This window comes from Apium graveolens, chromosome 9 (assembly GCF_009905375.1).
Source record: "Apium graveolens cultivar Ventura chromosome 9, ASM990537v1, whole genome shotgun sequence".
Taxonomy (NCBI): Eukaryota; Viridiplantae; Streptophyta; class Magnoliopsida; order Apiales; family Apiaceae; genus Apium; species Apium graveolens.
In genome coordinates this window covers 212,838,764-212,863,054 of record NC_133655.1, presented here as the reverse complement: position 1 = coordinate 212,863,054, position 24,291 = coordinate 212,838,764, and the positions used below count along the sequence as shown (strand labels likewise).

At 32.6% G+C, this 24,291-nt stretch overlaps 1 protein-coding gene across 2 annotated transcripts; it reads right to left on the bottom strand.

The window, feature by feature from the left end:
• Positions 1-1,098: 1,098 nt before the first annotated feature.
• LOC141684525 (protein arginine methyltransferase NDUFAF7 homolog, mitochondrial) lies at positions 1,099-23,006 on the bottom strand. 2 transcript variants are annotated; one of them, XM_074489546.1, is made up of 14 exons: positions 22,836-23,006; positions 22,632-22,708; positions 22,371-22,482; positions 21,556-21,638; positions 15,332-15,397; positions 14,939-15,039; positions 14,085-14,203; positions 13,873-13,910; positions 12,261-12,349; positions 9,497-9,680; positions 9,252-9,368; positions 8,251-8,295; positions 8,007-8,135; positions 1,099-1,816 (listed from the first exon to the last, which is right to left on the bottom strand). In XM_074489546.1, the coding sequence occupies exons 1-14, from the start codon at positions 22,903-22,905 to the stop codon at positions 1,682-1,684; spliced, it is 1,365 nt and encodes a 454-aa protein (XP_074345647.1). In that variant the 5' UTR covers positions 22,906-23,006; the 3' UTR covers positions 1,099-1,681. The 2 variants fall into 2 exon arrangements, with proteins under 2 accessions (XP_074345647.1, XP_074345648.1); XM_074489547.1 differs by having other exon boundaries at positions 9,497-9,677; positions 22,836-23,005.
• Positions 23,007-24,291: the final 1,285 nt, after the last annotated feature.

Below are 24,291 nucleotides of genomic sequence, written 5' to 3'. Positions count from 1 at the left end.
GAAATGTACATAAACGAATCATTTTTATGTTTCTCGTTTTTCAGTTTGTTTCTGTAAATTGCTTAGGAGATAAATTTGTATACAATTTGGAATTGCGTCTGATATTGTGGGTCTCACTTACTCCCCTGTATATGCAACTCATTCAAATGTTCACGAGGAAATTCAGAAGAAAACTGTCAGGCAACCAATAAATCTAGAGATCATCCCGCTTCTTGCATGTGTCATCTCTGTGATAATTTGAATGTAGAATTCAAGTTACTGACAGTAGCTGGCGCACACAGTGATTTCTTCCTCATTAACCTTATCACTGCTTGTGCAACTGTAGTTTACTTTGCCTTCGGTCAGTGAGATTGTGAGATCGGTTCTAAACTTCTGCACTAGTTTTTAACAATATATATCCAAGTCAAGTGACTATAAATTTTCACTAAAAAAATAAGTTCGAACAGTCTGAGTTAAGGGCCTGTTTGGCTGCCCATCAAAAAGTAGCTTTTTCGCTTGTAAGTTCGGAAATACTTATCGACGACAAGTTTATGTGAATCCAACTTATAAATTGATAAGTTAAATGTTGGTAACGATATACTTTTTTCAACTTATTTTGATTTTTCATTTTTTTATTAACTTTAATTTTAAAATATATGTTTTTAAATATTTTTCTAATTTTAAATTCACAAATTAAGATAATTGTATTTAAAATTTATTTGTATGTAAAAAAAATTCTGACTTTTAAATAAAATTATTCACGCTTACATAACTTATAACACTTACATAACTTATAAGTATTTATCAATTTATAACTTGTAAGTCATTTATTTATTTTAAATTGTAAATTACTTATTTTAAGATTTCTCGTAGTATCTCATTTCACAGTCTCTTTTCCGGTAGACATAGGTAGAAATAGAGAGGTACATATCTCTAAAAGATAAGTCTAATTTCCACATTTTGTCTATATTTTTATAAGAATTATATGTTATATTTTTTATCTTATCGTGTTTTAAGAATTTGAAGATTAGATCATTCTTCAACCAAATAATAGTGGAATGGTTTATACTAAAATAGCGTCACATTGCATGCATATAGGAGTATATAACAAGCGAGAAAGAAAGATAAGCATACAGTATACTGTTTCTCAATTGTTCTATAACATGTATTGTTTTTGCTTCCCTGCTGCAAAGATTGCCAAGTGAACATGTTCATAAATCATAATTTATAAATGGAAAAACACTGGCAGCACCAAAATGTAAATTCTGACAAATTGGATGTAACATACAACATAGGTAAATAAAATCTAATATCTTTTACCACTTTCCGCACTTCGGTTTTCACCATCAAAATTTATGATTTGAATACGCTGGGCTTCTGTTAATAGGTCATCGTCAAAAAGTTTCATCTGACAGGTGTCATATAGATAAGCATCATCAACATCTCCCAACATACATTATTATTATAAGGTCCGGAACAACCAACAGGTATGAATAACATTTACTTCAGAATGTTGCTGCAGTGTAAGAGACACCTTTCTCATCAAGCTGCTATGGATCATGTGCAGTTGATAAGTGTGGTAGAATACTGGTATCGCATTAGAACTATGAGCCTATCACCTCCCCCTTGACACCTGCTGCTTAGCATCCATCAATAATGTGGCACATCCTCACAATATAGGGCAGCAATATATTTATCCCATCTATTTAGTGTTATGTGTTGGCACACTTAAATAAAATTTAGTATTCTTAAAGTCATCCAGAAGAGGGTTGTAACCATCTTTGGTCCTTGTCTTTGTGGGCATACCAAATTCTTCCATAAATAAAGATGTATCAAGCTGCAAACATACCAAATATAAACATAAGGACAAACGCATGTGAAAAGATAAATCTTTATCTCATAACTAACTTGTAGAATTTCAGTAAGTAAATTACATAGTGGTGACTGAATATTACACACCCACACAATTTGATGGCTAATTGTTTATCCTTTGTCATTTGTTTATTTTGTCAATTTATTCTTGCAAGTTGTTGACTAAACTTTTGAACTGCCTTTTAAAATAGTGACCACATCAAGTTTCTGTCAACTCCGTAAAACATAATAAAATTAATTAATTAATTACATATTTATCAGACCAAATTCCCTATCCACTAGATCCCACACCAATTAATACGTTTGCTTTGTATGGGAAAAGCAGAAAAAAAAACAAGATTTAGAAACTCAGAAAGAAGGAATATGCTACTCTCAATGTTAAAAGTTCTGAATACATGAGTTTGCCTTTTATAAGCTATAGGCTAGTCCATAGTGATATCTACTCCTCAAAAATAGTCATATAATGACTTCAAAAAATTATCTCTACAGCTTCTTTATCATGATCTTTCAAACTAATTCTACTTATCCCAATAACTAGCAATCCAGAGATTTAAAAAAATAGAATAAATCAAACGACTTTGAATTATTATTCTAATAGAACAAAATTAATCCTACCCAACTATGTTCTTACACATTCTAATGGCTGTAATTCTTCGATAAGTTATGATAGACATTTTAGAGTAAATAGCCATGATAAGTCATCGACTTTCTCAACTCATTAAAACTAGCACTATCACACTTCTAAACTCACATTTACCGCACTATCTCATACAAATTCCTCAATTCCCTGACTCTGTCTCCATTTGCATTCTCTATTCTCCGATCCTTATTGTTACTAAATTTATTTTTTAATATGACCCTAAAATTCTCAATTAAAATTTTGGATTCATCATAAAACATCGAGAATAGGTTTGAAAAGAGGTACAGGTGAAATTTTTACTGGAGTTTCGAGAAACCAATTATAGGTAGAAAATGATAGAGGTAGTTGGCCAAAAGACGATGGGTTGGTGGTGTTGACTCTTCAGTGCATGAAGTGATCAGTGAGAGATAATTTGAAAATGAGATAGATAATCTCAATCTGATGTAAAAATTTAAACAAGGCGTTTTTAAAATTGTAAGCATTTGAGACATGAATTAAGATTTGATATTAAAAGAAAGATGAAGACATCTTTGAAAGCTTGATGAATCTAAGCTAAAGAAGATGAAGAAAGGCTAACAAATCACCATGTTTTCATTAAGAGAGATCATTACATTTAGTTTAGAGAATGTATATAAAGTTCTATATATGCAGAAAATGAGCACAAGACCCACTGTATAGTCTAACAAACTAACACAAGAATAACAAACTTTGTAACTAACTTTCCCTCCATTTTTAACCTCTGACTTTGACTAACATTGACTTGACTTAGCTTGACTTAGTTTGACCTTTATCTATATTAACATCCCCTCTCAAGATGGAGGGTTGAAACAGGTTGCACACTCCAATCTTGGACAATAGAAACTGCAGAGAGAGTGAAGACAAAGACTTGGTAAACAAGTCTGCAGGTTGAGATGCTGAACTCAAATGAGCAACTCAAATGAGACCCTGTTGAAGTTTGGAACGCACAAGGTGACAATCAATCTCAATGTGCTTTGTGCGTTCATGAAACACATAATTTGCTGCAATATAGAGTGCTGACTTATTGTCACAATACAAAAGAAAAGGTGCAAGAGAAGAACATCCAAGTTCAGTGAACAGCTGAACAAGCCATTGAATTTCACAGCAAACATCAGCCATGGCTCTGTACTCAGCCTCTGCAGAGGACCTTGAAACTGTATGCGGCTTCTTAGCTTTCCAAGAAATCAAGGAGTTACCAATAGTAACACAATAACCAGTCGATGACTGTCTTGATTGAGGACAAGAACCCTAGTCAGCATCAGAGTAGGCTGTAAGAACTAAAGAACTAAAGAACTAGAGGTTGACAACAGAATTCCTTGGCCTAAAGTATATTTCAAATACCTTACTACTTTATAAGCAGCATGTAGATGACACTCTCTAGGAGAAGCCAGAAACTAAGATAGAATATGAACTGAATAGCTAATGTCAGGTCTAGTGATTGTAAGATAAATCAAACGACCAACAAGTTGTATGTATTGAGTAATATTGTTGATAAAGGGTGAAGTTTCATCAGCTAGCAATGAGTGATGTTATTCCACGGGAATGAGAGATGATTTTCCATCCAGTAAGCCAACTTGAGTCACCAAATCCATAGTGTATTTTCTCTGATTCAAGTATATACCAGACACAGACCTAGCAGCTTCAATCCCTAGAAAGTACTTTAAAGTACCTAAGTCCTTTATTTTGAAGTGCTGAGCTAAGTAAGCTTTGACAGAAGCAATCAGAGGTTGATCATTGTCAGTGACAAGAATGTCATCAACATAGACCAAAATAGCAACAAAGGAGTCACTCTTAGAGAAGAGAAATAGACTGGAATCTGAGAAAGCTTGAGTAAAACCATAAGCCAACAGCACTGAACAAAATTTCAAGAACCACTCCCTAGGAACCTGCTTTAAGCCATATAAAGACTTAAGCAATTTACAAACAAGATTTGGAACAGACTGTAGCTCACTAGGAATGGCATAACCTGGAGGAATGGCCATATATACTTCCTCACTTAATTCTCCATGTAAAAAGGCATTTGTCACATCCATTTGTGTGACAGGCCAATTCTAAATAGCAGCAAGGGCCACCAAAACTCTTACAGTTGTCATTTTAGCCACATGGGCAATTGTTTTAAAATAATCAAGCCTTCTGTTTGAGTGAAGCCCTTTGCTACCAACCTAGCCTTATACCTGTCCACTGAGCCATCAGGCTTGTACTTAACCTTATACAACCATTTACAGCCAACCACTTTTCTATTTGGAGGAAGAGAAACTAGAGACCAGGTGTTATCCCAGAAATACACACTTAAGAGCCCTGTCACTAAACTTATACTTATGAGGAGACAAATTTTTCACATAGCAAAGAGAACCAAACACTTTAATATTTGAAAAATCAGGAGGTTGGTTGAATAGAATTTCACAAGGTGTAATACCTTTAAGCAGTGAAGAAAGTGTTCTATTGATAAGGTAAGTTGCAGTTAAGATGCAATCTCCCCAGAAGTGAATAGGCAAGTGTGACTGTTTTCTTAAAGCTCTAGCAGTGTTCAGAAGAGACCTGTGCTTTCTCTCCACAATGCCATTCTGTTGTGGAGAGTAAGGACAGCTAGATTGATGAACAATGCCCAGAGTCTGAAGTTCAGAAGCAAAGAAGCAAGAGTTTTGTTCATAAACTCAGTACCATTGTTTGATCTGACAACTTGAACAGATGTATGAAAATGAGTATTCACATAATACAAAAATGCTAGAAGTAAGCTTGCAACTTGAGTTTTATCAGAGAATAAGTAAGTCCAAGTAGCTCTAGACTTAGATTCAACAATGGTCAGAAAATAAGAGCAATTGTCATGTGTTTTATGTTTATATGGACCCCACACATCAGTGTGAATCAATTCAAACAAGGTAGTACTTTGAGTATGACTTTCAGGAAATACACTTCTAGTCTGTTTGGCTAGATGACAAGTATCACAGCTAGACAAATCTTCAAGCGAAGAAAACAAACCAGTAGGCAAGAGTAATTTCATAGCACTAACAGAAGGATGACCTAATCTTGAATGCCAGAGTTGAAAACTTGAACAAGCACTAGTAGTATTACACACAGAAGGAAATATAGAAGAGTCTTGAACTTGAATTGTAGCAGTGTGTAGAAGATAAAGACCACCTTGTGCTTTACCAATCTCTGTAACCTTCTTCAGTGAAGGATCCTGTTGAAAACATGATTGATGATTGAAAGTGACTATGCAATTAGTATCCTTTGTCAATTTTGGAATTAACAACAGATTATAGCCAAAAGAAGGCACACAGAGTACTTTTTCAAGTACAAGATCATAATGAATAACCATGCTACCAATATGAGTAACAGAAGCCTCATTACCATTAGGTAAATGAAGTAAAGAATTGGCTGGCATAATATTGGTAAGCAGGTGAGCAAAGGGAGTAATGTGATCAGTTGCACCAGAATCAAGTATCCAAACATTAGATTCTGGTACATTTTTAAAGTTAGTGCAGGCAAAATACTGAGAAATACCTGCAGTATGTACAGTATTTGCAGAATTCTAAGTGCCAGGTGCAGAAGTAGGCACACTAGAAGTGCTGTTCAGTTCTTTGAAACCAGCTTGGAAAATTTGCATAATCTGCTTGCATTGTTCATCAGAAAACTCAGTAGTAGACTTTGATGAGTGACCTGAAGTTGTGCCACCAGTAACAGACTTAACAGTACTAGTACCATCTGTAACAGCATTAGCATGACTTGACTTGTTTTGCCCTCTAGGTTTAGGCTTGGGTTTACCAAACATCTTATGCCAGTCTGGATAACCATGAATACATAAGCATTTGTCTCTGATATGACCTGATTGCTGACAGTAATCACAAAACAAGGTTGCAGATTCAGACTTCTTAGTGCTAGATTTAGTATTCCTGTTTCCATACTCATTATACTGCTTAACAGCCATTGCAGAGCATCAGCCACAACAAAACCAGGAGACTTATCTCTCTGATGCTCCTCTTGCAGTAATATACCAAAGGCCTCACTTGATGAAGGAGGAGGAGTCATCATAAAAATATGTCCTCGAGTAACAGTAAACTGCTCACTAAGTCCCATTAGAAACTGAGATAACACAACAGGGCAATCTCTCTGTTTCTGCTTACTTCACTAAATTGCGTGCTCTAAATGATGAATTAGAGTCATTATCTGAGCTGCCTAAGTGTATCTACAACAAATATGCAATTTCCTTTCGAAGATTGAACAATTTAGGTACATTTGTATGAGCAAATATAGTGGCTAAATCATTCCAGATTTCACAAGCAGATTCCATATACATAATACTCTGACGAATCTCAGGTGAAACCGTATTCAAGATCCACGAAATGATTATATCATTACAACGAGCCCAGTACATAAGCTGATTAGACGTATTAGCAGGTTTAACAAGCGTTCCATCAATGAAACCAAGTTTAAGCTTGGACGACAATGCAATTCGCATAGAGCGATACCACTGACTATAGTTGTGATCAGAAAGTGTTACAGTAACTAAGATCATACCTGGATGATCAGATGCAGAGAGAAAGTAAGGATGATTACAATCAATGATTGTACTTGTCGAACCTGCAGCAGTTGATGCAGTAGCAGAGGAAGAATACGACATAGTCATGAAGAAAAGCTTCGATTTTGCAGAATGAAGATGATGATCAACACTCGAACAAAAATTGTAGATGATGAGCACTCGAACAGAGATCGCAGTTACGATCAAAGATCAACAGCAACAAAAATCAACACAGAAACGTAGAGATCGAAACGAAAACGTAGAGATCAAAACGAAAAGCTCTGATACCATGAAAGCTTGATGAATCTAAGCTAAAGAAGATGAAGAAAGGCTAACAAATCACCATGTTTTCATTAAGAGAGATCATTACATTTAGTTTAGAGAATGTATATAAAGTTCTATATATGCAGAAAATGAGCACAAGACCCACTATATAGTCTAACAAACTAACAGAAGAATAACAAACTTTGTAATTAACTTTCCCTCCATTTTTAACCTCTGACTTTGACTAACATTGACTTGACTTAGCTTGACTTAGTTTGACCTTTATCTATATTAACAATCTTAGATAGGTTAGGTAAGTTGGCATAAATAGGTACGAGTATTAAACATGATTATTAGATAATTACTGAATGAATGAACATATTATTTATGCTTGTTAATTTAATAGGGAAGCATGTATTTGGATGACGAACACAAAACTTAAACCACCGATATGCTACAATAAGAATTTAGCCATCAAATTGTGAGCATCTCTTATGACCGGCTACCACTTCATAATTTACTCTATGCATAGGCACTCATTTTCTATAATGTTTTACACAAATACATTGTTCAAGCAGCACACTTTCTCTGTTCTGAATATTGAGATAAATTTCAAAATTTTCAGTTTTTTCCAGAATCCAATATAACCGGTATAGTGCCAGAGATATGAATGTGCGTGCATAACGACAATTTGGATAGACTTTAAAAATATACCATGATTGTTCGCCTTTTCTTCCCTTGCTTTGTTGACTTATCCAAGTCCGGCTTCAACCATCCTGAGCAATAGTGCTCCATGCGTTCCAAAAGCCCAAAGTCCGTCGGGAAAAATATATCAGCATCACCCTGGGAAATTAAAGTTAAATAAAAGAGAGTGATCAATATGTGTAGTCATTTCGATTGCATCATTCATGATAACATGCAACAAATTAAACAGAAGAATGAAGACAGGATAACTAACCTTTGCATCCAGATAACTGTTGTGGTCTTTACTACAGCCATCTTTCTGCAAAGAAAGATGATAGGATGAGCTGATCTTGTCAGATATACATAAAAAAACTCCACACCGTGAAAAATATCATATAAATCATACTATATTAGTGTTCATTAGACAAGTAATCACTAACTATGGAGAGTTGTGCCCTCGAGAGTCGAGAGTCGAGACAAATAAGTGGACATATATTTGAGATGTAGTGAAGGGGGTGAAGATAACAAAGAAACATACCAAATTTGATATATTGATACTGCCTACATAATTTTGTGCTAGAAAATAAACCACCTTATCGAAATTAACGGAAAGCCGCTCAATCATTAAAACCAAAGTTGCACCTAGTGATTTTGACCCGAATAGAGGGCAGATGCTTAGGGTTAATTAGCACTTCCTATGTTGTGACTAGAAACAAAAGTTTACCGAAGAGAGTTGCTCATACCACCATCCTGTGATTAGGGGCCATCTATTTCACCTTTTCTCTTTCACGTGTACTTGATAATGCCATAATTCAAAAAGATGTCTTTCTCTGGTCTAGTATATAAGGAATGTATTACAATCTAAGTCGCTTGCTCTCCATAATGTCTCTTTTACTGCGTTTAGGCAAGATTAATTTATTTGACATTGAGGACTTTTCAGATAGTCATTGCTGAGCTTTCACTTGATTCTTTCGTTAAGAAGAAACTATCATGTATATGTTGATGCGGACATTTTAAGTCAGTGTCTTAACTAGGTAAGTGCAATTTGTACATAGCAACATATGAAACAGAAATATTGATATTAAACGACAGCCCATACAGCCTATGTCACTATTTTGTGAGAAAACAGAGAATAAAAAATACAACTTCTGAAAAACTGATTGGTAGAAATTCTCATCATAAACACTTTATGGACTAATACCACTCTCGTCCTAAAAAGTATGTCCGGGAGTATTTAATACAGAGAACAGGATAAAAGCATGGATCCGAATGTACCTTGGTTGAAACCAATGGAGCTCTGTCACCAAGTATTCTCACATCAGGAAGATAACTAAAATCAGAAGCAATCAGAGACATCTTTGGCAGTGCACCATGCAAAACTTCAAGAAGCTCCTAAAAGATTTCAAGGGCCATCATCAACCAGACGTAAATCATATAGAATATAAATAAATCATTGATAAATGACAAAAAAAACATTTTCAAGCAAGTACAAGTAATTAAACAACTTTATAGCCATTTACCAAGCAACCAGTTGGTAGCCAAGATCTTTTAGGCTTGGGAAAAAGCTTTGCCCAAACATTTTTCGCCGCCAAAATTGTGCTGCTACCTTGTGTTTTTTGATCCTTGTCTAAATCCAATAACTCCATGCACTTTGTAATTAGTGGATCTTGTATTGGCTTAAACAACTCTGAAAGCTCTGACCTGCTAAAGGAGTATCACAGGCCAGTTATTGGTGCATCTTGTAGAGTTGAAATAAGAGTATTCCAGAAATAGTATTTATATCAAATCAGTGTTCTTAGTACTTCTTTAAAAGTTGATTGATTGATGAACAGTAACTTCAGTACACATAAAAACATGAACTAGATTTCTATGATGACGTGTAACTCGCTTAATGTCGTCCATCATACCGCTTTAGATATTGAAAACTTCAAGTTGCCCCAAATTTATTGAGAAGATGAATCTTCATAACTTGTCAGTTGTCACCATCAAAATTCAAGGGAGGCCTCACAAGTAAATATGAAATGGAAGCTGCTACGTCATAGGTAGGTCCAGCAGACCTTTTAAAAAGTAATAACATGGTTATTCTACTCAGCTTATGGTAATAAAATAGTTTGTCTCTGTATTTAGCAACTAAGAAAAACAACTCCCTTTTCTTTTTCAACTCTTTGCTATAGGGAGTGCAACATTTAAATGTATACAAGGAAAATAATCGAGAGTGGTTACGTAAATTCTAATTTAATTAAATTATAAAAAAAAAATTAAGACGGTTAGGGATGGGAAAGGAGACAATCTAGGGAAAGGATATTGGAGACCGACAATGCTTGTGGCATGTTTGAGTTCACTAATATATAAAGAATGATTGTAGCGACATAGTTCTGTAATAAAGGGTGTCTGATGACAGACTATAAAAAGAAGTTAAAAATTTACTCTACCAGCTAGAAGACGGTATCACATGATCACTAAGATTCCTAGCACCTATGTATTGTAGACAGCGGCTAGGAGGTTAGCTAAGTGATTCCGAAGTTGGAACCTTTGAAGGTTGTAAGGCAAGGTGTACATATATACCCCATCTTTCATGCACAAATGAACTGTAAAATTAAAACTAGAACTTAGCTCATATTATAACTACAAGTAACATTATAAAAGGCACTCTAAGATAAGAATATTAATATTATATCCGAGTAAGAGCATCTCCAACCGTGGTCATCTGTTAGCTTAAATATCTACATGTGTGATATACATATTAGGTAAAAATTATGTCTCTCCAACCATGAGACCTGTTAGCAATAATTATAGATATCATCTATCACATCTTCTATATTTGTTGATCATGTAGTCATTAGCTAAAAAATATGGATCACATCTATCTCATCTTCTATATTTGTTGATCCTGTAGTCATTAGTTAAAATATCTGGATCACATCCACGTCAACTTTTGTACTATATTAAACCTATAATTGTACATACATACGTACTTATATTTATACTATATTTAATACATATGGATAAAAATTATTATTTTATATTTAATATTTTTGGTTTATAGAATATTAAGTATAAAAATATTACTTTCTAAAATATAATATAACTATATATTTTATAATATATATAACAGATTTTATTAATTATTTTATTGTCATATTTAAATGTGTTATATATATTGAGTTTTAATATTTATTAAATTGCAATTATATTCAACATCTTTTCATTAAACTTATATTTTATTTACACTTTTATTAGATTAAATATTATAAAAAAATTATTTTATCATTTAAAATATGTATATGAGAACTTGAAAAATAGAAATAAAATAATATTTTTGAATATAGCTAATAGTTATAACTTATAACTAATACCATTGGAGTACACGTCCTTACAGGTTCAACAAAATTTTAGATAACCATGATTTGGCTAACCATTTTAGCTAATGGGGTTGGAGATGCTCTAACAATGTATATTTAGAAACTTTAATATCTCAATATAGTTGTTACACGGAAGAGAAGCTTGTGCAGGCAGGTAAGCAGAATCTTAAGCAGTCAAGAGACCTGACAAAGATTAATCTGTCACCTGCACCTTGTTTATAACATTGGACTATTCACAAGCTGGAAATGTGCCAATGATTAACGAAGATTACTAAGTATACTATGATCTGATATGAATTAAATTGTAAATCAAATTATGGAACATGAATAAATGTTGTCACCAGTTTGCCCTTATGTGCTTTGTTACCCGGACTCAGCTGGAAGTGCCGAACATGGATGTGTCCAAATGCCGGACTCGACTTTTAAAAAAAAAATTGCATGTTTTTGGCCTCGAATAAGTGTCTGAGTGTCCATACCAATGTATTAGTGTCAAGTGTCCAACACGGGTATTTGAGGTAAAATGAAGAGTCGGGGACTTGGGGTAATAGCTATTGTGGGCACAACATTCAATAAGATGTCTATAGGTTTGCATAATAGTGTTACAAGATGTAATTTGATGACAACATTTCTTTGGTAGTAATACAGATTCAATATTCGAGAACAGAACATAAATTAGTCTTGAAACTATACTTTATGGAAGCAAGTGCATACACCTAAAACATCAGTTACAGACTTACAGTATTGGGGATTGGGCTAACCACGGGATGACTTTATGGGATCTTACAAATGTAAAGTAGTTACTCTTTGATTTATGTAATTAGTTGTCGGATGTTAACGGCAATAAGTCATAATCCATATGTCAACTATATACGATAAATTAATCATGCATATATAGCAGCATTCATATAATAGAAAACTTCACCTATCCTGTTGCTTCTGTACCCACACTTCCTTCCATGGCGAAACTTGATTCTCCGTGTAGATGAGATCATGTGGAAGATTATCAAGCACCTACTGAATTGCAAAGCAGTTATCTAACATACGCCAGAGAAAATGCAGGCAAACACAGTGTTGCAAAAATTTAAAGTGTAAACAACCACCTACAGGCAACCCGAAGGTCATCCTACATGTTTTGATATATATATATAAATGAAAAGATGCTCAAGAAAAAAAATGCTCAAAAATTGTGAACGGGGAACATTATTTTTCGTTTTGTACATTTACATTGTTGCTTCAAATGGAAATGCATGGAAAATAATATGACTCTTGTACTAGACGTAACTTAACTTCTAAGTTTAAGTATTAAATAATAAGCGATATGCATGCATAATTCTTATGTTCGAAAAATAAAAATAAAAATAAAAATAAAAATAAAAAGTTTAAATTCTTCAAAATGGTAAAATATCAGATTGCTTACTAAATCACTATGATGTGAAACCTGGCCTCTCCCAGTCTAGATTTAAAAGGTATCCTTTATTCGCAAGTCAATCATGATATAGATCTACAAATAGTAAAAATACCTGTTATCCAACTCTTTCCGTCAGTTTTGAATGAAAACTTGACAGCAGCAATAATTTTTCCACAGTAACTCGATAAAGAGCATTTACAGTTCGGTAGGTAAGATATAGCCTCGTGTAGGGGTGTAAATGAGTTAAACGGTTCATAAGCTACTCGAGCTACGCTCAACTTGAGCTATTTAAATAGTTTACTAAGCCGAGCTCAAACTTCAAATTACTCAGTTCGCGTTACGTTATTTAGATATTTTTATGCGAATGTTCAATATTTATATATAAATATATATATATTTTACATATTTAATCGAGTCGACTTTGAGCTGAACTTATCACATTTGAGCTTTTCTTAATATTTAATAAAATTAATTCGAGCTTTTGAGCCGAGCTCGACGTAATGTGAAATTTATAGCTCAATCGAGCCCTAATTGTTTAACCGAGCTTGTTCTCGAGCCTGAGAGTGTTCCACTTGGCCCGGCTTCCCAACTCGTGATGGCTCTGAGCAGGAAATTTGAGGTTAACGTTTTAGAAGGATAGAAATAAAAGAGATGTCAACCTATTTCATATCGAGGAAATTTTAACGCTTCACCAATGCGTGCATAAAAGTAATTCCCTAAACACTGCATACAAGGTACATATACAAAAGAACATTCATAAGATATAAACAGCCTTCAATGGATTCAAAAATTAAGGTCCACAGTTGCAACCATGTTTATCAAAATAAAACACCTGTAAATTCAGTATATATTGTTTTTCAGCAGATGCACCAATTTCCATTGTTGATAATTCTTATGAGAAATATAATAATTTATGATGTCCATTAGCAGATTAAAGAAAAAGTAGCAGTATCAAATGCCTGGCGCTCATGAACATACAAATTCATAAGCAAGCAGTGGATCCCAAAGTGTGAACTTTCAAAGTTATAAACAAGAAGTAGTATTTTATATACAGTATAACTGCAAAGAAATTAGCTAACTCAGTGATTTATGAATTGAAGACGTAAAATATTCGGATAGAACCCACCTCAAGCATTATGACCCAGCAAGGCAGTTCTTCAGTACCTGTTAGAAAAGGAAAAAGTTTATATCTAAAAAATACCCGTGTATTAGAATTTCACACTGCAAACTGATAATAAAACAGGAACCCAAGATCTATAGTTGACAGTCGTGGTCTACACCGACTGGGATGATTTTGCTATAGATTATGAAAGCTATTAACAGCTCAAGATGTGATACCCCATCCACTACGATCAGTAGCATCACGGCACTCCACGTTAAACTTTGATAAGTGACTACCAACTTCTGCAACAGTTTCTAATTGTTTTTTAGCCAATGCCGGACTGATTTCTACTGAACTGCATCGGAAGTATTTTAAAAGGGTGTTAAGAGAATATCAATTTCAGTTTTCCTTTCTTCATTTTTAGAACATGATGCATAGTTATTAGAGAAGAATAATACATATTAATCTAATTAACAGCTTCATCAAGAAGAATGTACAGGTGTAATTGACTAGACATAACTGCAGTTTTTGACTAATTTAGCAAGGAGTGAAGATTATCATGTCAACAGAATGTAAGTAGACAAACTCATAATTTTATAACTAGAGGAGAGGAAACTCCAGTCTGATAGTAGTGCAAGGATCAACATAATGTGTCACCAGCAATGGAACCCAATAATGCAACCATTCATGGGGCCTATTAAAAGTTGTATCTACAGCTCCAATCTATAGTTTTCTACATTGATGTCTGAACATTTCTACCAAATACATAAGTTAATTCATTTGCAAAAGTTAGAAATATAATACTTCTTGAAAAGTTCATTAAATTTTACGAGTGCGAATATGAGGCAGCACAATAGAATATAATCTCCTCAAAATAATGACTGTATCAAACTTGTTAAAAGTTTAACAGGAAACAATTATGATAAAGAATTATATACAGTACAGCACAACTCACAAGTTCAGGTCAAAATAGTGAACAAATAATTGAAAATTAATTAAACTGTCAGGCTAAAAACCTAACTGTAAAAAAAGCAAAAAGATACCTTGAACTTGATATCAAACTTAATAATAGTAGCAATAGTGCACATACGTGTAGGTCATATTATTGTAAACTCTGGTGGGTGCATTCAACATCATGTAATCCATTATGCCCTTTGCACAAGTTCCTGATCCACCTCCGATTTCATATATCTGAACAGAAATAATAGCCAATATGAATATGTCTAACCTGAATATGTGTATGCTAATCAAGTAAATTAATTTTTTGTCTCAATTCTTTCCCCATTGATTAGAGAAGCATTCTTATTGCCACAAAAGTATTTTTTTTCCTGTACACAAACCCTAAGCAAATCAGAAGTTCATGATTAGACGGTGAAATTATATTATTTTTTTTAATAATAAAATGCTTGGTACACTAAAACAGATTAATTTCAAGAGAATGTATAAAGCAATATAAGTTAAAATTATATAAGAAGCAGCTTACCTTCAGGGGAACTGAAAGATTAGCAGTACGTAATATAGCTTCAGCAATCCCATGAGCATACCAGGGCTATACAAAGAGAAGAGTACGCATATAAATAAAAAAATTGAACATAATTTTTGACACCAATTTCAGCAACGAACAAAGGATCGGTATTAGAGTGAAAACCCCAGTCAAGTAACATCTCGAACCTAATATTTCGTCCCAATGTTGCATGCAGGACATGTAACAAAAATGTATCTACCAAAATCAAAACCCTCCTTTTCTATTATATAGAAAACAGAATGTGCATAAATAATCAATCCATATGAACTATAAAATATATTAATAGATGTTTTTAAGTACAACTTTGCCGTTATCCTTAAATATTGAATTTATATGATATATATAGAGACATATATGCAAAAGTTTAGTAGAGTATTCTTAAACGGAGATATGTTCTGCTTGCATAATATTGCGTAACATATTACAGGACATTTAGTACTTCTATTAGTACTCCATTGAACTAACCCATATATACACGCAATATATTTACAATCATTTAAACCTCTAGAATATCTTATCTCTTTTATATTGTATACCAGGTATGTTAAGTGCACTTTACTCTAAAATAAATAAGCATGTATACCGATCTATGTAAATAGTTTTTTTTTTTTTAAAAAAAATGCCCCTGTAATGTTTTTTTAAGGAATTTCTTAGAGTACTAACTAGCTGGTTCCATTTTAAACTATGAACATGTTTTTCTAAGGATCTTATCATTTAAAAACTAACTGAAAAAATAATAGAACTAAGTAATAAAACCCGAGTTCCGTACCTTCGGCCCTAAATACGTGCTTATATTCTATTTTGGGTTCAAATTTTAAAAACAAAGTAATAAAGCCATAATATAGTTACATGGGTTTTAATTAGAATATGTTTGTAAATAGTTAGACACATATGTGTTTTAATTAGTTAGGCTCGTAGCAAATAAGTAATAAAGCCATAAAATAGTTGTACCCTTTTTAATCTATCTATATGATAAATCCTGAATCCACAAATGAATACCCTTTTTACACCCCCTACCCCAAGACTTGCTATATAATTACAGAAAATGCCATTCAAAATACAAAAAATCTTACAGCTCAACAACTTTTGGCACAATAGCTTCACGTGATATGATATCTACATATACATACATCTGACTGCATTTTTGTCCCACATCAATTCAAATTCCTCATACCATTCTTCTATCCCAAATCAATTCAAATTTCAAATACTAGACTTTCAACTCGATTCAAATTTTAAATATACGCTTGCCTATTCTTCTCAACTATTATTTGAGATTCAAAATCACCATAGATTTTTTATTGCCCTTTCCTCTTTTACAACTCATATTTCATAGTTCAAGTTTCATTTTTAATATTTTGTTTGATTGTTTTAATGTATTTTGATTCTCTTGAACTTTGATTTGCAGGTACAAGAAAAATCATTGCAGGTAAGTAGGTAACCCATCGAAATAAGATGCATACTCTATGTTCGATTATCTTCTTTGCACACTTTTCAAGATTTACAATATGCAAATTTGAATTTTAATTTTGAAATTTGAGTTACCTTCTTAAATCTTACCCTCCCATCCTCCCCCCCTCTCTCTCTCATATTTTCAGAATTCATAGATAGATATTTCTATTTACATATGCGTTGTATGTTAGATAATAACATTGATACAACTATACAAGAGTTGATGTGTGTCATGAATAGAAATGAAATGAATGCAATGTGTTTGATAAAAATCCTAAATGAGAAATATGATATTTGACTTTTTATTTGATGGTAAAATATCATACTCATTATAAGGGTTAAGTACATCCTCATTCTGCAATTGTCTTTGCATAATTTTCTTTTACATTGGTTTGATTTAAACTTCAGTTAGTATTATTTACTCATTTATATCTCATTAATATTATTTTTGTTTGATAAATCAACTACAATAAAGTTCCGCTTGGATCATGTATTGGTACATTTGAGCACAAAAAATGGTTTGTGCACAAAACGGATTTGTGGTAAAAAATTTATGTCCATGAAATCTTTTAGATCATAGTTTTATTCGAATTATGACAACATTGTCATGTTCTTATCAGATATCTCAGTCCTTAATGTAATTAGTAAATTAATAGTATGTAAACTTACTTTTAATGCTTATGCAGGGTATTATAATCTGGAAGCCAAAAACTTTTATAGAATGAATGCTAGATGCATTTGGTAATGAAATTGAGAAACTATATATTTATTAAAATTTGCTAAATTGGTAATGTCACACAAATTGTATAATTGAATCTAAAAGTTTTTTTATTCTTACAAGTTTGTGTTTGGATTTTGATTATATGTTCCTGTTTCATATAAAAGTGTCGAAGTTGAAGTTGTTAGAATGTACATTTGTTCACTCTTTACAGCTGCTCACTTTGAATTCATATACTTAAATGTCAGAGTACTAATATGTTGTTGGATCTCGGTATGTAATATTGTTCTTTGACTGTAAATAATGTAGGTGAAAAGTAATTGGTTTTAACAAGGCTAAGTCATAGTATGATTTCTTTTTTCAATTTCTCCAAACCAGAGACAGTCGATTCAAGGTGGAACTGAATCTTTCTAAATGCCTCCAAAGATATATATTTCTGTGTGTGATGGTTGGAAGCTTTGCCTTGATTTTAAACTATAGTAAGAACAATAGTAGATAGATTTTATGTCCTTCAGATGGTTGGTACTGTTTTCATGTATTCTCTTAGTTGCAGGTTGTGCGTGATGATTCAAGTACGTTATCAAGCCTAATCCTGGAGAAGTTATCAAGCCTGATACGTTGATCATTAACATTTCTTCTGATTGTTCATTTTGACAATATTTCATGTAATCTCGGTCACTAATGCCAATATTAGGGTCTTGATATGCACAGACCAATTCAAGTTTATCGGTGACAAGGGTATGCTAATGTTCCAAAATGATTTCATGAAGGAAAATCTGTGTGATCACTTCAATGTTAAATTTCCTGATTTGTTGACTCTCGACGAGCTGAAGGCACTAGAGTGTTAGGAGGAAACACACACATATTCGAGATTCAATTCTACCAATACAGAGTACGCACACAAACACACAATAATATAGTTGACGTGAAAAACCCACGTCCCAACTTGTATTATTAATCAAAACAATTATCAATAATACATCAATACATAACACCTCAATGGTGTCCCCAAACTGATACTTGAGTCAACCAATGTTCAAGCATCTCTCACACGATACCTAAGACGACTACATCTCTTAAATATACATCAAAACAATAATATGACTATGTATATATAGCCATCACAAACTTAGCCAACAAGACATACTTAATCTGATTACAATAATAATTGTCTGCCCATACAATTATTACCCATTCCTGTTATGATAATAATTGTCAACACATACAATTATTACTCAATTCCAATATGATAATAATTGTCAACAAATACAATTATTACCTAATCCAATTATGTCTTGTATCACCAAGCTCATATCACATATTGGGTTTAACCCCAACATGGAGGCCATACTCCCATAAAGGCTTTCTCAGCAGACAACCTCAACGAAATTGGATAAGTGTGAAGATACAATATCGCATTATGTTAAATTTCGAAAAAAAATGGGAAGAAGTTTTGAGGTTTTGGACTAGGATGATGATATGCAAGTAGCTTAGAGAGTGCAATGTGCTCAGTAATTAATCTTAGAGTTTTGATAAAAATGGAAGTTATTGTGTTGTTGTGTAGATTATGTTTGTACTAACAACCGTGGATCCTATGTCCCATATTCATATATTTCAGCTAAAAATGTATTATTAGGATAGTACAAGATTGCTTTTGATTTTTTTACTCGAAATTATGAATGAATTTACAGTAATGAATTATATCTTTTATCAGTTGCAGGAGCAAAGATTTTCTTTTCTTAGCAAGAATAAAATATATATTTTTTTGGCTAGTAACATTTTAATTTGAATGATTTTTTTAAACAAATCAAAATATCACATGGTGAGATTTTCGTTTAGTTTTTAAATGTGCTATGTTTTGGTAGCCTATGTTTCTAAAATTTCTTTGTCAGGTACATTTCTTTGTCATGTACATGTAGTCTACATTTGTTATTAATGCATTCATATTTAGCTTAAAGTTATTGACCAAATGATAACTTAAGCTTTTTATTACTCATAGAATTGAAATGAAAGATTTCTTTTACCACTGAAAATATAATCTCACGAGCAATATTTTCTTATGAATATTTTTTAAATAAGTAAGTTAACTTTATGCAACTTTTAAATATTATATAAGAATTCAGGCGCCGTTAAAGACGGGCTGAAAAGACTCTTTATTGTTTTTTAAATTTCTAATTATAAAAGTTAATAAAATTCACACTGACAACATAAATTTTTTACTCATAAAGAATCAAGGAGTGGAGTCTAGTAAATTTTTGTTATATTTTAAATTTCTAATTATTAAAGTTCATAAAATTTACACCAACAACTTACTTTTTTACTCACATAATTAAAATAAAATAACTTTTTACTACTAAAATCATAAACTCACGGGCAATAATTTTTTATGAATATCTTTAAAATAATTAATTTAACTATGTTCGAATTTTGAATTGGCAGGTCGAAAATGGAGCTCAAGATGCTCTTTTTTATTTTTAACATTAAAAACAATTTTTTTTAAATTAAATTAAAAATAAAATGATATATTGGCAAACAATTTGAATAATGAAAATAAAAGTTTAATTTGTAAACGCCAAGCGTAGCGGGCAAAAATACTAGTTATAATAGGTTTGTAATCATAACAGGTATGTAAAATAGTTAAGCCCCTACAAAAATAAGTTTTAAATAATAAGATCCTTCAAAAAATAAAATAATTAGGTCCTAAATATGTGTTTATGTTTCATTTTTCGGGCCCAAATAATAAAAACTAAGTATTGAAGCCCGAGTACCGCACCGTTCGACCATCAAACTTTCAACGTTTCAGCTTTTATAGATAGTATATACGTATATAACTTTAAAATAGTTTCATTATTATTAATATTAGTTAGTTTTAGGGTTCTCCGATTAAGCAGATATAACCTGTTATTATTATCAATCTTTAATCGATCAGTCATGCAGAATTCAATCTCTTGTAAATGAGTTGCTTGCAATCCGTAAATAAAATTCACAGCCCCCGAAACTTCACAGACCTGCTGAAAAGCCGCAGAAATTTCTAAAATCCACTAGAAAAGACCTCGAATTTTATTAAATAATTTTATCTAAATCATAATCATTGTCTTCTGAAGTATCTTTAATTATTCTTTCAGATCCTTGTCTAATTTGTATTTATGGAAAATGATGATATATTTCTCGAAATTTAGATGATTTACAAGTAGGTTTTATAGGGAAGCGTGAACATATATGAATGTTAGTGTTAATTAATCTTTTGAAAATCCAAAAACCTTTATAAACTTTTGGAAATATGTATACAGTATGTATCTAGTGGCTAGAAACAAAATTTTAATTATTTAGAGAATAAAAAATACGAACCCCGCTTCATTTCTAAAGTAATACTTTTTTCGACTCCTGGGACATCACTTTGGTGGGGTTACTACTGTGACATCATTAAGAAGTAGATACTAAACTAGAAGTAGTTTACTGATCACATGTTTACTTCTAATTCTCCTATATAGGGGATATTAACTTCTTTTATCTACCTAATTGGAGTTAAAATATATAACTCCTTCAATAGATTATAACTTATCAGTTTTCCCCTTTCTACAATTGAGAAATTCTGGAGGCAGTATTTAATTTAGCAGACAAAGCACCCTAGTTCCTATACTTGAAGTACGCAATCTCCTTTCATAATTTCCTTCTTTTTAATTATTTCCAGCATCATGGCCCCAATTACAAATCTGTTAAATGGTTTTTATTCAATATTTGATCATTCTCTTAAGCATCTAAAATCTCATTTGTACAACTAGTTTTAAAAAATAATAGCAACTAAAAAAACAAAAAATAAACAAAACCATCTTTAATCCTCAATATCGTACAGTTTTGGTTCAAAAATCACAAGACAACATGTTCCCCATGTAGCATAGTCACAATTAGGATAACAATATTTTAGAGAATGTTAATTTAATGTAAGGTAACAATTTATTTGAGAATCTTCCTTGAAAATGAGTATATAATAACGTAGAAACATATATAATACCTTAAATAGTTCAACCGGAGTAAACCATGATATATCATGCTGCTTGTAGATATTATCCAAGTGCTTCATATAAGCTTTCCTGCCTAAAAAGTTCATGAATTTCAGTTGTAAAAGGATTATTGCTTATACTTTTCAAAGTTTAAATAAAGTGCAAACATAACATTTTATTGTCTAGCCTTCGTAAGAGAATCCAAAGAGTCATAAAAACCGTAGACATTAGGTCGTACTAAAATTAGACAATGATTCCAAATTTTGAGGTTTACAACTTACAATTTATAGTTTGTTCCAGTAACAAACAAAACAACAAAATAAATTTGGATTGACATATTTCGTGATGTGCGTCAAGATAAATTAGACTACCGTTGAACACTGAAATTCATACCTTTCTACAATTCAACAATCTTTAAGCAGAGAGCACATCTATATACTGACAACGGTTCGTCATTCCGGAATTATATTCACAACCAAAATGCATAACAATACTTTGTTTCTCGGAATTAAATATTAATTATTGTAGAATTGAGGTTTTGCATATGTAGCATTTTAATCACCCTAACTACTTCAATCATAATTTAAAAAAATGAATGAAATTAGATAACATAATATTCTAAATGATCAACATGAACTTAAAAAATAAAATGACTTGCTAGCTTAACCAGAGTTACGTAAAAACCATATTTCATTCGTAAATGAAATTATTGATATTGAAATTCCGGTCAACCAAGTAAACTATACCTACAAAATTTCCTCCAAATTAACCTCATGGTAATTAATAATATCCTTAAAAAAATTGCATAAAATGGAGATTTCAATACCTTGGAGATTATGAAACTTAATAGTTTGATCAAGCACGCCAACAGAGCTTGATTGTTTAGAAAAGTAACCATGATCGGGATCGTATAATGCGGAGTGTATAAAATCCCTAACCTAAAAAAGGCGGAACATTTTAAATAAAACTAAAGAAGCTGAAAATAACATGTACATAAATCCCATGAGCTAACAAGAATAAACAAAAAATCATTAAATTAATAGCTAAACAATAAATACATATAAATATATAGAGAGAGGGCGAATACAAGAATTGGAGAGTCTCCAACAATGTGTGTTGAGTAGAATGCAGGAGCTAATGGAGTAGAGGGTCCAAGAGATGAAACTAGAAACATATAATCAAATTGTTAGATAACAAAATTTAATTGTGTGTTAGAGAGAGAGGGAGGGAGGGAGGGAGAGAGAGAGAGAGAGCGAGAGGGAGAGGGAGAGGGAGGGAGGGAGGAAGGTACCTTTGGGAGTCTGAATACGGGAGAGGAAGGAGAGAGATTTAGGAGAGACAAGACGAAGAGAGACAACCATTTTCAGGTATGTATGTTTCTTTGTTTTGGGGGTTTAGACCCAAAGAGGGTTTTACTTTCCAAGTGCCAATACTACTGTTGCCTACGCCACATTCATTTGGCTGAATAGAAAATGACTAATTTTACTCTCTCGCACTCTTTTCAACCGGGCCTGGTATATTGAACCCAAATCGAAAAATTGAATCTAACCTTGCAAATTCGGTTCGGTTTTACTATTTTCAAAATTCGGTCTATTTGATCTGGATCGAATAAATCGAAATAAAATTCAGTTCAGTTCAATTTTTTAACAAATATTTTGGTCCGTACTGAATAGACCAAATCATAAATACTATAATTTCATATTATATACACTAGTTTTACACCTCGTGCGATGCACCGGTCTTCATTAATATTTTTATATTATTTAAAATTATAATAAATTTCTTTTTGGATCATTACATTATCAGTATTTTTATAAATAATAATATAAATATTTGTTGTTGGCGGGATTCGAACCGGAATCTTGGCTAGTATATAAATAATAATATAAATATTTTTTGTTAGTGAGATTCGAATCTAGGAGTTTTAGTATTGTATAAATAATAATATAAATATTTGATGTTGGCAGGGTTCGAACCTAGGAGTTTGAGTAGTGTAGATTCTTTTAGTAATTGAATCTAACGGTCCTTATACCTTGATTATAAAAATCTGACGGTCATTGATAAGTGAATTTTATATCTACTTGGAACGCTTCATTACGAGCTTAAGTTGGTGTTTTGGACTCAAGTTATTGGTATCTTTGATGTGTTTTTGTGTTATTGCATTATAGGCATTAGTTGGATGAATAAATGAGCTTTTCAAGGAAATATGCTGAAAGGAAGTCAGATTCTGAAGCCTAAGCCATGTTCATGTTGAAGAGAATCTCGATAGTTTCGCGTGGACTGTTGATTCGCTGAAATCGGATGAACGGAGCTCAAGTTACATCAGAAACAAGAAAATGAAGAAAAATCCAGAGGCACCGCGCGCCCGCGCGGGGATGCGGGGCGGCGGCGCCAGAGAAGCAGAAATTACGCGCCCACGCGAAGTGTGGGGCGACCGCACCAGAGTCCTGAGCCGGAATCTTGATTTGACTTGAATTTGATGATTTTGAAGGCCCGGGTCATCCAGAAGCATATATAAGCCAATAATAATTCGTTTTTTATAACAAGGAGCCAGGGGAGAGAAATACGAAGAGCTAGAGAGTAGAAGACGGCTACGGAGAAGAAGCCTTTTGTATTCTTCAATATAGTTGATACCTTGGATGCTTGTTTTCGATTTGTCTTTGAACCCTAGTACTCTTATATTGTTTATTATCATATTTTCATTGGAACCCATGGTGATGATGAGTTCGATTATGAACTAATCGTTG

What these genes read in the sequence shown, in the direction of transcription:
- LOC141684525 (XM_074489546.1), bottom strand. Translation starts at nt 22,905, where the DNA reads ATGGTTGTCTCTCTTCGTCTTGTCTCTCCTAAATCTCTCTCCTTCCTC. An exon ending in CCGTATTCAGACTCCCAAAG is followed by an intron (nt 22,709 to 22,835) that starts GTACCTTCCTCC and finishes ATATGTTTCTAG; the next exon opens with TTTCATCTCTTGGACCCTCT. An exon ending in CTCCATTGGTTTCAACCAAG is followed by an intron (nt 8,296 to 9,251) that starts GTACATTCGGAT and finishes CTTTCTTTGCAG; the next exon opens with AAAGATGGCTGTAGTAAAGA.